Source organism: Ammospiza caudacuta, chromosome 3, assembly GCF_027887145.1.
Source record: "Ammospiza caudacuta isolate bAmmCau1 chromosome 3, bAmmCau1.pri, whole genome shotgun sequence".
In the NCBI taxonomy this organism is placed as follows: domain Eukaryota; kingdom Metazoa; phylum Chordata; class Aves; order Passeriformes; family Passerellidae; genus Ammospiza; species Ammospiza caudacuta.
In genome coordinates, this window is record NC_080595.1 from 97,544,929 (window position 1) to 97,560,810 (window position 15,882).

General features: G+C 35.2%; 1 protein-coding gene across 2 annotated transcripts in view; it reads right to left on the bottom strand.

The window, feature by feature from the left end:
* MYO6 (myosin VI) overlaps nucleotides 1-15,882 on the bottom strand; it is a 106,710-nt gene that overhangs the window by 17,652 nt on the left and 73,176 nt on the right. For both annotated transcript variants that reach the window (XM_058800852.1, XM_058800850.1), the window contains exons 18-28: nucleotides 14,525-14,698; nucleotides 10,770-10,808; nucleotides 9,054-9,147; nucleotides 7,572-7,702; nucleotides 7,382-7,459; nucleotides 6,338-6,467; nucleotides 5,497-5,587; nucleotides 4,131-4,281; nucleotides 2,582-2,790; nucleotides 2,128-2,206; nucleotides 252-412 (exon numbers count right to left, since the gene is read on the bottom strand). In XM_058800852.1, the coding sequence (XP_058656835.1) occupies nucleotides 252-412; nucleotides 2,128-2,206; nucleotides 2,582-2,790; nucleotides 4,131-4,281; nucleotides 5,497-5,587; nucleotides 6,338-6,467; nucleotides 7,382-7,459; nucleotides 7,572-7,702; nucleotides 9,054-9,147; nucleotides 10,770-10,808; nucleotides 14,525-14,698 (1,337 nt within the window). The remainder of the gene's footprint in view (nucleotides 1-251; nucleotides 413-2,127; nucleotides 2,207-2,581; nucleotides 2,791-4,130; nucleotides 4,282-5,496; nucleotides 5,588-6,337; nucleotides 6,468-7,381; nucleotides 7,460-7,571; nucleotides 7,703-9,053; nucleotides 9,148-10,769; nucleotides 10,809-14,524; nucleotides 14,699-15,882) is intronic.

Consider the following 15,882-nt stretch of genomic DNA (forward strand, 5'->3'; position numbering starts at 1 on the left):
ACCTACAGTCATGTCCAACAGCACCTACAAAATTACTGATGTAGCAAAATGCAAAATGAAGAAAGTCTAAGCAAAAGCAATCTAACAAATTTCAAAATTTAATTTGAAAAACATTCCAATATACTGACTTAAAGCTCCATTTAATGAACACAAAGTTCCATTAACCAAGCAAGAGCATAGTCTTTTCAAAGGGACCAGGATAGGTAGAAAAGAAAGCACAGAGAGGAAAATGTAACTCCTTGACTCCATACCTGCGCAAACCTAAATCCAGCTGTGCCTCATCACTGATGAGCTCTGCCTCGCTCTGGGCAATCCTCATTGCAAGCTCGTGGTCACGGCGCTCCTGTTCAAGCACTGCCTGGTGCTGCGTCTCCTCCTCTCTCTCTCTAGCCAGCTGAGCCTCAATCTCAGCCTGTTTGAGAACAGGACACCTTTAGCCTTACCCAATAAAAACCAAAATGCTACATGAGCAATATTTGAAAAAACTGCTATGTTGTATATTAGCTTTTGAAAACACGTACAGTTTACAGAAATGAAAAATTAACAGCATTAGTATTTAGTTTGACCCAAGAAAAATGAAACAGCTACAAACTGAATCTTGGTTTTCATATAGCTTATCAAATATTGTCCACCACTTATATTAACTTTTTTAATAAAGTGCCAAGTAATTTTTTTAATATATGAATTATTTTGTTGATTAATATAAAAATTAATGTTCAGAAGTTTTCAGAATCATTAAAACTCAAATGAAACAGAGGCTATGGCTGCTCCTCCATAGCACTAACACAATACTTCCTTGATATTCTGTTCTTGGCATCACAGGACTTTGTAATAGGCACTACTTTGGATACAGGTCTGTATGTCATTTTGAAAAGGGATTAAGACAGACACTGGAATTCTCTGTGGAACTGATCTAACTTGAATTTAAGCAAATGGTAAAACTTCCAACTTAGTGCAGTGCAGGAGCAATTCAAATATACTGCCTCTGCAGAGTCAAACAACAGCAGCAGTTTACCATCATTATTTCACAAAAAGCCTTGCACACACAGTAAATAGAACAGGACCATCCAATTCATACCTTCAAAAGGCACATACACCAAGTTTTAGCAGTGCCCAAAAATTAACAAGGAAACAAAGCTGCTTCCCACCCATCATTGTGAAGTTGCACCACTAAAACCTGTACCATTACACCAGTGACTTTACTTTATGAATCTTGTTTTAGATTAGCTGATAAAACCAACCACCAGGAGGAAAGATAATGAGAAAGGAAGTGTATGTGGGAGAATGAAACACCTTACAGGATTATGTATCCACTTGGATCCAAACACAGCATTTTAAAGTAAAAGTGTAAATTACATTCTGCATCGCAGATATCCACAGCTCAGAAGCCAAGAAACATTGATAAAGACAATCACTATAGATGTTCTTTTTTCATAAGACTGCTATCCCAGGTCACCCAAGCAATCTCCAACAAAAAAGGAAAAGAGGGATATAGGATCCAAACACACCTCTGAAGGAGATCTCATCATGAAATCAGTAAGAATTGCCATAAATCAAGGGGAAAGGTAGAGGAGTGGGGTTTGAGCTGCATGTATTTAGTGTACATGAGTGCAGCCAAAGGAGCTACCAAGGACAGTCCTGCCTCCTCTCATTATTACTGGTACTCTCAAAGTGTTTGCAGTTAAGCAAGTAAATAACACAATCAAAGTCGAGATGTGACTTTAGTAAAATAATGCCAAACTTGCCTGACATGGACCACCCACAAAATCTTCAAAGGCTAAACTAGGATTCTCCAACGTTGCATGTTTTTAAAATAACTTTTAAAATCCTTTAAAAACAGATGCACCTCCCTCAGAATACTTGAAGTTGCATAGGAACTAGAAATAGGTCATCTGTCTTGGCATATCCTGAACATGACATTTGCCCTATATTTACTAATAAAGCAACACTGGTGAATGACTCTGAGAAATGCATTTATAGAAAGAAGCCAGTAGACTTGGTGGAGAACATATGCTATAAAAAAGATTTATAAATAAGTAAATGAATACAAGAAAACAAAACACACAACCCCAAAACCATCACAGTAACAAGAAATCCCCCAAAGCCACACACAGCTAATGCATTAACCTGAATACGCTTTTCTTCTTCTTCTCTCTTTTTTCTCTCTTCCTCTCCCTGTTTTCTCTTTGCCTCAATCTCAGATTTCCTATTACATAAGAGGAGAAGAAAATGAAAACATGTTATTATGACACAAATGAACAAGAAATAGTAAGAAATACGAAGTCTCTTTCATAAAACTGATTGGTAGTCCACAAATCAGTACAGTTCTGATTACAGGATATGTAAATTATGAAATTTTTCAAGTTCATCTGTATTTCCAGCTGCATCATATAATTTCTTCCATATGATCTTCTGTCACTTGCCTTACAAATCACTGGGAAAGGAAATGTTTCAACACTGCACAGAAATACAATACAAATTATTCTGTAAGTGAAAATGTATCAAAAACAACTTCATTTAAAAGCCTTTCCTGTTTTCTTCTGATTCTATAACCAGCAACTTATGCAAACTCAAGACTCACAGGCGTCTTTCCTCTTCTTCCTTCCTTCGTTTTTGGTCTTCCTCTTCACGTCTCTTTCTTTCCTTTTCCATTTCCTCCTGGATGCGCCGTAGCCTCTCTGCTTCGTCCTCTTGCTGCTTCTTCTTTTGCAGTGCACTCAGAAGCTGCTCTGAGCTTTTAACTAAAGCATCATATTCTTTCTGTATCTGTTCTCTAGTCATTATAGTGGTCTGCAAAAATAATAAGGGGGTAATTGTTTTTTATTTGTACTTCGCTTTTAAAATAACATACTTAAAAATATTAAGTGAAATGAGATCACTGAGCACTATATTTAAATCATAAATACACCTCGGAGTTGGGAAGCTTGAGTCCACTCTTCCCTTTCTTTCTAAATCTAAGGACCCATTGCTCTTCCCCTCTCCTATAAAACCATACAAAGTCATCTCCATTTCATCACTGAAATTAACCTTAACTTCCTTTCAAAACATACCTTCATATTTTAAATCTTGCAGTTTTAAGCAACAGAAATTAATTCTTAGCATGCTAAGATGGAAATTAAGGCCTTCCCTGTGTATTTTGCATTGTGCTCTTATCTTCTTTAGTGGTTATTTACAGCTCTGCTTTTATGTCATAGTATAAAATAGTTTTTCTTAATATTTTGCTAGCACTCAGAAAAAATACTGCACTGTGTTGTGACTTTGTCTAAAAAGTTATACGTAACAAATTACAGGTTGAAAATGCTTCAAAAATAGCCTTTGCTAGACACATTTTCAAACCTTATTGACAGGTACAATTTAATTTCATTTTACAATTCACATCTTACTAATAAAACTGCAAGATGGGGGTTTGCTGACCTTTACTGATAGTGTATCATGATGATAATCAAATGACATCATTTTCATTAGAAAAGAGAACCCTAAGCTGATAGGTTAACTCTACCATCTTTTCAACAGTGATTTTAAATAGAGAAGTCTTAATATGGTACACTAAGAAAGCTATAATATTGCATGAAACATTTTCTAACATTAATAAATGCCAGTGTGCCTTCATTTTGTCTTTGTGCTTCTGTGGTAAGAAAGAGAGGACTACAGATCTGAAGCATAATCAGCAAGCTGAATTCTCTTTACTACCAAGTTTGAAAAACCTCATAACTGGAAATGTCTCTAGTCTGTGATAAATGCCTTGTTTCAGCCCTTATTAAGTTAAAATATTGGCAATGGTAATTGGTATTCTGATAATGGTAATAATGGTAATTGGTATTCCAATAGTGAAAGCAACAAACAACTTATTGACAGCACTTGTCTCGTAATATCAACATGCATTTTTTCTTTAAAACCTTCAGTGCCAATTTTGACACACAGATACCAAAGTCATATGCACCTATTTTCAGGATTCACTTCAGTTATATTTACAAATAGTTTTAAACAGGAATTACCCAATGACTGAAAATTAAGACCACAATTTTAAAGTATATTTTCTGTTAAAAAAAATGCATTGGCCTTCTCCTTTAGATGAAGCTTTTAAAAGATTCCAGTACAAAGCTACTTTTTCTCTCATTATTATCACATACCTTAATTTTGGTCATTGATGCATCAATAGAAGCCTCCAACTCCTTGACCTGCTTGCTTGTCTCTGCTTTTCCCTCCTTCAGAGCACTTACTACTTCATTAAATTTATCAAGTCTCTTCTTCAGTGTACGTACTTTTATCAGGCCATCAATGCTGTGAAGGTAAGACAGCTTATTTGCTTATTTGAAATAATTTTGGAAGGTGATATTTTTAAAACTCCACAAGTCACTCATATAAAAAAGGTAGACGGGGAGAGAAGTTATGCCTTCTGACAAAACTCTCCCTCTTCTCTGAAATCTGAACATTATCACATCAAGTAACTAAGCAATGGAGCCTTTTCCAAGCAGTAACTAAAATTACTTAGCAAACAGTGGCTCAAAATGGAAAAATGCATTTTTGTTTTGAGAATTAATTTGGGTAGGCTTTATGTTTTTCTCACAATAATAAATGGATACTAATGATTATTAGTATCCACTAGAGGATTTTAACTGGAAAGGATAAAGGCTGAGTAGGGCTACTTATTCAAAGAGCAGTAACAGAATTAATCAGATAAAACTCTGCTACACAGTATTACATCCCAGAATGAACACCATTACACCCCAAAGGATTGAGAAAACAAGGCTGGGGAGGAGTTCAGGAAAACTCAAGAGTTTTTTTAAGAACCACTATTGAAGGCCGCACACAGAAGTTACAAAACTGCAGACAATCTTCCTAAACAGATATCACTGTACTGGGATTTGCAAATCAACACACAAAAGTAGAAACAAAATCAAATCATTAAAGATGAGCACCAATTAGCTAAAAAAAAAATGTCAGAAACGCCAAGATTCAAAATGAAACATAATTCTCAAAGGATGTAAAAGAATTTATGAGAAGCCCACAACTAGAACAGAGCTGTGTCTCTGTCGAAGAACATTAAGGTGTCAGCAGAGCTTAATTATTGAAGCAATTTTTCCATCAGTATTCCCTGCCATCAGATAATGGAATAAATTTCATGAGGAGATAAGACATTTATTATTTCTAAGATAAAAATGAAAGGGAGCCTATAAATGTAGGAACTGGTAAAGGACAACAATTAACAAGCTTAAATTAAATTAGACAGACTTAAAAAAATTTTAAAAACAAGGTTGTCACTGAAGGATTTTATGAACAAAGAGATAAAGGAACATCTTTAGGAAAGGTTCAGATTTAGTCTATGCATCCTTGGAAAAGAGTGAAGGAACACAGAACCTCTCAGTCTCCTTCAACTGTACTTAGTATCACTCTATGATTTCAGATAGATTTAGTTAATAAAGTAAACCTCCTCTTACAGTCCCATGAAAATATTATTTAAAACATACTTTCTTCAACCAAGGAGTATCTTCTTACCGTGGTTTGTGCTTTCTCTTGCAAAGCCACATACGAATAGTCTTTTGTATTTTAATGCAGGCACTGGCTCGATACTTTATCTTATTTTTCACTGTAAACACACATAAGATAGAATCTTAATGTTTTATACAGTTTAACACAACTTCTATCTTCCTTATACATTTGATGTCGCAAAACTGTATGCAGACTATGTGTGCCTGAGAGCTTTTTGTATATTGGAACCACAACATTTAAGAAACAGAATAGCAGAATTCACAATCTTGGGCCAGGCACAGAGGCTCCCACCCAAAGCCAACAGGAACAATGAAATGTGTGCACACTCATACATCCCTCCAGATTCAGATACCAGTAACTTTTGTTAAAAGTTAGAGCAAACCCAAGATTTTATTGTTACAATCTCTGATGTCTGAAATCTCCTAAGAACTCAGAAATTCTATTTTCTTCACTATAAACAGCAACAAATAATAATCAGTCACAGACTGTGCTAACCCAAATGCACAGCCATGTGTACACTGGCATAAGGCCTTTATGCTCTTCTTCCCCATTCTAATGCAGTTTTCACCCTCCATGTTATCAGATTGCTGACATTCTGCATCAGACCCTTCCCCATCTCCCAGGTACCTTTTCTGAAGCACACCACAAGTGCCAATCTCTATTGCACACCACCTTATTCCTATTCTGCCGAGTAACTTCAAGAAAAATCCCACCAACCTTGAAATCAGTTACTCAGAGTTCAGTATGTATCTGCTATACATGTCCTTGGCCACATTTCAAGGTGTTATTAATTGCTTTGCTGTATTTTTAACCAACATTTTGAGTTAATAAAACATAAGACACATACATTTAATCACCGAGAGAGAACACCATTGAACCTTTTTCCAACGACTGCAGATAAGCCAGCGATTCACTCGTTTAACCAGCTCTGCCAAGTGATCTGGATCAGACTTCATTATCTGATCGAACTCTGCAAACTAAATGACAATTAAAACAAGTTTTACATATTAGGAGAACAGAGAGTGTTAGGTATTATTATTTGAGATCAGGCTGAATTGAAATTATTTACATAAACTGTATGTCATTATATCCGGTTTCAATTAAAGTCAGTAGATAATTTTCTTACACTTTGTTGTTTGATGATAACAGAAATTAAAAGCGCAGATTTTTTATATGTTTGCTGTATGGATGTCCAACACTTGGCATTTTGAATAATATAACCGTTTACTAAACACCAAAAATACTTATTGTCAAAATTTTTAAAAATCAATTGTTTTTATAAATCCTGGAGATGAACTCTGGCCTTCCACAACTTCAAAACACATCTAATTATGTATCTGTGGAAAAAAATAAAAGCTGAAAGCACTTCTCAATTTTTAACCTTTGTATAAGTTTCCCATTGAAGGCAACGTTTTCTGAAAATCCTGCTCTTCTGCTTTTCAGTAAATATAAGACAGGAAGAACATTTTTCTGGGATTACAATAATTTTCCTTTGTCATCACAATAGCTCTCAACTTATCTCCTTACTCTGAATAGAAGCAGCAATGTTCAGAATCACAGAAGGAGATTTCAGTTATAAACAGATTTTACTAGAAAATATTTCTTCTTGGCTCTGACTTCATCTTTCTAAAAGTCAACATAATTCTTGGAATACAAACATTGCATTAGAAATACTGCAGCATCAGCAACAAGACTATAAACCCAATTGTATCCATACAAATTTTGTGGTTTATTCAAAGAAAATGAACAAAATTATTTATACAAATCCTGGGCAACCTTATTTAGGTTGGCCACTCTTTTATCAATGTGTTAAACAATGTCACTTTCAAATGTCCTTTCAAATGGAAATTATTTTAAGATTCATAATCATGAACTCCAAGAAAAAGATTACCTTGCCGGGTCTAAAAAACACCTTGGTTAGTCCGAATTTGTAATCATTTTCATTCAGTCCCAGGGCTTTAAATAGGGCCTGAAACACAGAAAACAGAAAGGATTAAATTCTGCCTCCTTCAAAGAAACATGAAAACCAACATCACAATATATTTTCTCATGTGGATGATACAGAAGAATTATTTTCTTACTTTGCAAAAAAGCCTAGGGTCCAGTCGAGCCAATTTTTCAGGCAAGTATTTCTTGTACATATTATACAGTTCATGAAATGAAGCTCGTGACGGGAAACCACCTTGCATCAAATCCAGAACTGACACCATCCCTAAATTCACAGACACATATATAAAACCTGGGATTAGTAACATGCAAATTAAGCAGTGAATTTTATGATAAACAGTAAGTAGGTTTATGACATAAGACTCAAAGACATTGTTCAGAGACTAAACCACAAAGTTCACCTGGGATTTGATCAAGCCTGTAGCATTTTTTGATTATGTGATCAGTCACAAAAAGTTAATACTGAACACATGAGAAAAGCCCATAAGGTTTTCTCCCTATTTGAGAAGTAACACTCAATCATCCATATGATTTTTCTTCTAATATTTCTTCCAAAACCTTTTTTCTTTTTCAGCAGATTTGACAATTTCATTTTTAAAGGGAAGACGAAAAGACCCAAATCTACACCCCAAACCACCAAATAATGCCCAACCAGGCATTTATTTCAATCATGTGAATGGTATTTGTGAGACCTGGTGCAGATACCACGCGCAAATACATGTGCAGGGCAGTGCTAGAACATTTAGTGTACTTGAAGTACAAAGTATCAGCTGCTAAGATGTAACATCAATGTCCCCAATAATGTTACAATATTTTGGCTGCAACTAGTGTATCAGTAAATCCCAGACACTGTCAGTAAGATTCAAATTACTTCAGCAGCAGAGGCTATACCAGCTTTTACCCCTATTTTACATATTCTTATCCACAGAGGCTGCAGGTAAGTTTTTAAGTTAGACCTTAACTTGTGGTTGCTGTCATAAAACTTAATCTTCTGCATACTTGCTTTCAATAGAAATTTAATTTGTTTATACTGTCTTTGTTTTTCAAAAAGTTCAGTGGGGCATGAGCAAATAAAGCTATACATTTGGAAAGCATCTAGCATTTCAAGAATAACAAAGATGCAGCATTTCATCCATGTTAGGTGTTCAGCTCCAAATCAAATTAATAGTGATATAAAAAGAAACTTTTGAGAAAGCAAACCAGTATAATTAAACTCAATCATAGTATCTATAAAATCAAAGAATGCTGGTGTGCTTCAATTGCTAGATATCTCAGCTAACAGTGACTGCCTCTAAATGCACACAGGGTTTCTAACACTTCAACTGCCACAGAAATTTTAAATTTTATTGTTCCAGGCTGAACTGGTGCCCTATTAATACTGTGGGCAACTCTTCTTTGCAAGAAGAGTCCTAATGCCAATTCAGATGAATTATTTCTAAAATGAATGCTAAGTCATTAAAAATCTAAATAGTTGTTTATAAGGCATAAATAACCTACCTTCTAGAAAACAGATCAAGCAAGGAAATACTGCTTTCATCCCACATATTTCAAACTTACAGTAATTTATAATCACCAAAGTAAAAATCAGAGGGAAAAATACCAGAGGCATACATTACCTGAACATTGAAGCTGAGAGAGAATCTGTCCTCCCTCAAAGTGGTGACTTGTCATCTTTAGATTAGGTTTGATACAGCGAATAAAGCTCGACCCCTATGACCAAAGCAAGAAGTTAGCAAAATACACAGATTTTTAAAACTCCTAAAATAACAGTTAAATAATTAAGACTTATGGGGGTGGGGGGGGAGGGAGGGGAAGATACAAAATAACAGTATTCTAAAAGAGAAATGCTGACATTATCATAGAATCATGGAATGTTGAGGGGTTGAAGTGGGCCATAAAGATAATCAAGTCCCAACCCCACCCTTTTTCTCTCCTATACCAGTTTTGCACTGAAACCTTGATCTTGATGTAACTGATCTCAATGCTAAGCCATTAATTGGATCCTCAATTCTGTTGAATTTTCACTCAACTATTCTCTTAACATGTATATAATCTGTTTTATGACTCTAGATCCTACTACCCTCAATGCCCCAGAGTTCACATGAGCAAACCAGACTCTTGACAGCAGAATCATGCCAGATGAACCTGACCCTCCTTAACTTCTACTTTTTACAACTTCCTTTGGCTCACAGCTGCAGTCTCCCTTCCCTGATGTTCCAGTCTGCTCCTCTGCTATGACCATGCGTGCTACAGTGCTACACCACTGCTCTCTCTGATGATTTGACATTCAGCAAGGAAAACATTTTGCCGAGCACCACCCAATTATTCAGATTTTCCTTTAACAGGTGACTGCTAATGACAACTTTGCATATTCTAAAACAAAATTGGGACTGAGAAAACATAGTATTAAGCCTGATTTGTGGCATATTCTCTCTTTTTCCATCTCTCAGTTGAGAATGAGACAGCACCTGCCAAGGGAACTCTACATTAACAATATCTCTCCAACCACAGATTAGCTAAACTCAAGAGTACAGCAAGCCTGGCCACACACTTTTTTCCCTGGACTGTATTTCATTTCCAGAATGTTCTGGGTGAAATAGATCACCTTCAGACCAGTCTCATGACTGCAGTAAAATCGTATATGCTGGCTATACTCCAAGCACCCCACTCCTTTGTTTCCCTTAATTTTCCACCCTTTTTCTTTTTTTGACAGAGCATAACCTAATATCTATAATTGGTTAGAACATGTGGTCAAGAGAAACAGCACTGTGTTCCTACAATTCCAAGTTCTAAAGTAAAATGGCATGTTGTACATGGAGAATTTCACAAGCTATCTAATTACATCAGCCAAATTAACAAATATTCATTAGGGGACTCAGTTTCCTTGACCACTTGTGCATTTACAGCCTATCAAAAAAAGTAAAATGAAAAAATATTTAAATGACTTTATGGAACATTAAAACAATAATTAATAATAAATTATTTCTTAAATGACTTACTTCTAATAAACATTTCTAAATTTTCTATAAATTAGTCATCAATGATAACCAATGCACAGAAAGAAGTAAAAGAGACAAAACAGGAGATTGCAGCACAGACAGATTTCATACTGCTTATTCAGTTTTTTTAACTTTCATTCTACAACTTTTTTGAAGGTGGTTGGTTTTCCTTTTTCCAGTAAATAAATAACCATTACATGCACAAGAAGATGTTCCACGTAGCTGCAAACTCTAAAGTAATTACTAATCACATTTATTGTAAGCCCTAATATTGAGATTATCTACTTGTTTTACATCAGAAAACTGTGAACCTTCATCTGTATATATACTTACAGTGCTGTGAAGCTTCTCAAGAAGCAAATTTAACTGAGTCTGTAAAAGAAAACAGGTACTTCAAGAGCCTTGCCATGGCATGAACAGAAATGTACACACCAAATCGAGGTACAGCATTACTGCATGCATGTTCATTGTTAGTGAGACAGAACTGATAAACCAAACATTCACCAATTTTAATAGACAAAATCATGCAAGTGTGCATGAATGGCCCTGAGGAAATTGCTTGTATTTAACTTTACAACAATACTGCATGGACTAGTCACTTATTACAAAAACATGCACGTCCATTTGGGAAAATAAAAAATAATGACTATGTAATAAAATTATATAAAAAATTAGACCAATCAGCAATCATTTTTAAAAAACACACTGAAATTTTGTGAAATCCCAAATTCAATCTATAACAAGCATTATTTGTGTGTTACATAATTAACACAAAGTATATTCCCAGGCTTTCCTTCTGAGGTTTTTTTTTATGTTATGTCAACATTTACCTGCAATGATCTATTTCTATTTCCAAACTTCCAACTTTTTAATTCTCTATTGATGACAAAAAACTACAATTTTAAAATTACACTTGCTGAGGTTACATTTAAATATACTGTGATGAGAAAAGCCTGTAATACTACTATTATTTGCAGTCAGGTTTTCAGGATAATCAGAGACTTAAACCTACCAGAGAAAATAATTTAGAGTTGGTATTGAAAGTAGTTGGTAGGGACTTTAAATACTCCAAAACCACATCAGAAAAATAGCAATATTTTTACTTTAGAGGTGTGTCTGGGTTTTGGTTTTTTGGGGTTTTTTTAAACATAATTACTGCTGGGCTAGCCTTTCTAGTTTTTTAGCTAACTTTAAGTATATAGACTGCAGCAATACAAAATTCAGTATGTCCTAACGTATTCTTTTTCAGCACTGGTAGCAAAATTCGAAGGATCTGACTTCTGACTGATTTTTTTTAGCCAGATCTTTCAATTACCTTGAATCCAAGAAACAAGATCTGTATGGGTAGTGTGCATCACCTACAGCTGCCAGTTGTCCCTCTGGTAGATAAAATTGGTTTGGGATTTTTTTAACTTAACATGGATGTGGTTAGAAAGAGTGCCACAAGAAGCATGACAAACACTAATAACCTCCTGCTCAGTTCTCACTTACACATACTGTTTATATTTCAACTTGATCATAATAATTATGTTTTCTTAAGTCAGAAACGCTGAAGTTTGCAAGAGACAGACTAATTTCCATCAACAGAATACATTTCTGCTTGAGGAAAAATACCCCTTCCTTATACGCTGTGATTTGACAAGAAATAAGCCAAAGACATTCTCAGGTGAACTTCTTCAACAAAATCTGTATATGAGCAAAACATATTGCTAAAACTACTGCTCTTTGAATTGTCACAATTTAATACATCATTAGCATAAGGTAAAATCATCTCAGGCAATCTTGAAGAGATCCAGTGATAAATGAATCATTATTTTCTCAACTGATTAATGAGAATTAATTTTAATTAGTTATAAGGAAGGGATGTGCGAAGGATTTCATAAAGAGAAGTCCCTGTAACATCATCAATAATTGATATAATTAGAAGAAGTTCTAATTTCAGTAGTTCAGAAGACTGACTTACAAACTAATGCACAAAGAATTCTTATTCTTAAAGAGATGAAATATGTAGTAAGAGAAAAGACCTTATTTTGATGTCATCTGAAGTGAAATATTCAAGGCTATTAGTGTTCATCAGCATCACATGCTGTGTCTGGGAAGGTAACACTAAATGAATTACTGAAGTAACACATACATTCAAAATGCCATGGAACTTGAAAACATTGAAAGAATTATAGATTGATGGGCCAGATCCAAGAAGGACATGAGTTGTGTTCTAGGTGGAGAGGGGAATACCAAAGTAACAGAAGGAAATCCAAAGAAGTTCCCCACAAAATTTCTGCTTCACTTTAAAAGTGCCTCCCTTTTAATTCACCTCTCCTTGGGCAGTGGTATAACGCACAAGACTGCACCACTGAAGGTGGGCTGCCAAATCCGAGAGAAACTGAAAATCCAGATGGAAGGAAGAGGAAACTACCTCAAAAGATCCCCCAGTTGATTTCATGTTTAAAATACAGTTCTAAAAAATAGTGGATCCTAGCTTGATTTAAAGCAGACTCATGGCTGCAGGGTTTGCTCAGGACATGGCTTATCTATCTGTATGCAACTTTTCAACTTTTCAGACTACCTGATGATCATGTATTTTATATTAAACCAATTGCTGCACTTTAAATCAACAACTACTATAGAATAGGAAGGAGTTAAAAAGACTCATCAGAGCAAAACTCAAGAGAGCAGCCTGCCCAATTCCCAATTAAATGCCCAAACCACTACCTTACAAGTCAGGCCCTGTATTCTGCTCTTCATGGCATGATAAAAAATTTATTTCTGGCTACCTAACCAAACAACTCCAGGAAGGTGTAATGAGAATACCCTTTGTCAGACTGACCAATATCTTGGTGTTCACTACAGGAAATAAAATAGCCATAGAACACAATACAGTATAGACCTGGAGCAGAATACTATCGCTATAAAAAGCAAGTGTGCTGCTAGCTTATCCTTCCTGGTTTTTAGCCCCTGCTGAAGAAAACAATTTTTTAGAAAACAGTTCTAAATGCTAGCCACAAAATATGATTATACAAGAAGGAATTTACCTTGCAGTCCTGATCCAGTACTTAACCTTGCTATGGAGCAGAAATGCAGAAACACTCTTCTGCTACTGGCAATGCCTCACTCCATGTGCAGGTGTTTTGGACTATCTAAGACACTTGCATTCCCCAGGGATTGTGTCAGGAGTCTAGCTAGGAACATGAGGGGGGTTTTTGGTGGCCCTAGGTAAGATAGCATACCAAAACTGTTTCAGCACTTGACTTGAAGGCATATAAATCCTTCATTGGATCTGGCCCAGATGTGTTGAAAAGAGCTCTTGCTGAAATTGCTGCAGCTCTACCAACTGTAAATCCACGAGACTGAAAAATTTACCTGCAGCCCACGATGTGCCTGCTTTTCATCTCTTAATTCCCCTATTGTTCTCTTTCTAGCCATCCTGAGCTGGAATAGTCCAGCTAAAATAAAACTGCTGAATGAGAAAAGGATGCAGAAAACATTTGGAGAAGACAAGGTTTGAAGGTCAGCTTTGCAATATCAGAAGAAAGGAGAAAATGAGGAGAAGCATCAGATTCAGGTATTGGGAAGGGAAACATTCAGCACAATTAATATCTTCCTGTGTAAGCCATGACTAAGTATATATATATTTCAGAAAAGGAAAAACTATGGTTAAATTAGGTACTGAATTTTGAGAGTTTGGCCAACTGTAGGGAATCAATACATCTTCTAGAAGGTAAAATTACAATAGGATGGAAGAACACATTTTGTCATATCTAGAAAATTTTAAAGTCCACCGAATCCAAATTTACATCTCAAAACCTGTTGAATAAAGACTTCTATGTGACTTTGAAAGATTCTGACCTAAAAATCACTGTATAACCTCTGTAAGGACTATTATGGAAGATACTTTTTACAGAAATGCAGAGCATGTAGCTTAAAATGCCAGTTTCTTATAATTCACCAGAAGAAAACCATCTCTTTAAGCAAATTTTCTTCTGAATCTCAAATTACTGCTAGTTCTCCCAACCTTATGCTCTATTTAATTCAAGTAACATAAAACTGGCATATATTACAAGATAGGACTCTTTACTCTATGATTTTACCTTGAATTTGTTACCCACACTGATGAAACTGAGTTTTCCAGCTTTTTGTTTGGGATCCCTGTTGTTGTTAGTGTTGGCTTCAAACAACTGTCGAACAAATTTGTCCTTGGATTCACATATAAGAGATTGAAGAGACATGTGCAAAGCATCATTGTTTTTTTCCACAAATTGCATCTGAAAATACAACCCAAAAGATAAAAACACATTAGTTTTACTGTCCAAGTTACTGCAGTCTAATTAGAAAACTAAAGGAAATATAGTTACATATTTAAAAAATTAGCAAGAACACATGGGGTAAATATTAATATATTATTTCAAACAACTTTTTAGCTGGATACACAAAAGTCTAATGCCAGAGAGAAAAGACATTCCTAAATTTGAAGGATGTTGTTGGAATTATGAAACCCGAAGAAAGGTTTGGTGCCTTTAAAGAGAGCAGTTGTTTTTTTGTTGACTTCCACTTCCAGCACGCAGCACATCATCATCACCTGGGAGTTCTGAGAAGCTTAATTCTTCACTGCCTGTAATATCACTTAAGATCTATTTTGAAATGGGAATTAATGTGCATACTTAAACCTACACAGTTTGGCAAATGAAATGAAAACAGGTTATTTTAGAAGTACTATGACTATTTATGAACACTTGATTTATTAAAACATATTGTCACTTCCTACAGACTTTATATATCTGATTTATTTAAACTGGATCACTAACTTTGAGAAGAACAATACATTACAGAGAAAGTCAAGAGGTCAATATATTAGTATCCAATTTCCCATTTACAAAATCCTCAACAGTTTTTGGTGGAACTTAATAGAGACCTTAATATTAACGAACAAAAGATGGCAAGACTTCTTTGAAGAAAATGCCAGACGTCCCACAAAAGGGTGGGATTCTTCTTTGATAAGAATCAAAGGATTAACACAGGCCTCCAAAGTTTCCTTGGGCCATGAAGACACAAGAGAGGAATATGTATGCAGCCAAGTAAGTAATGCAAGTAGCATCCTTCATACATGATGAAGTTATACAGACCAACAAAGCCTTATGGATCTTCATTTTAACTTAAACTTTCATTTTTGAAAATTGATGGTCTAGATACCGGCTTCAGGTCTTACAATGTTTTTGTACAATAAGTAATAGCCAAAACAGCACAAGAATCTGGAATGTATTTTGAGGGTAGCAATTTCAGGTATTTTGTATTTTTACACGAATGAGTCCATTGCCAGTAGAAATGGAAAACACAAAGTATGATGGGGACTGTGTACAAGGATAATCATGCTTCCAAATACTCTTCACTAACAATACTTTTATATCACAGTTTATTCTTCTCCCCAGGATGTAAACACCTTTTGATGCAA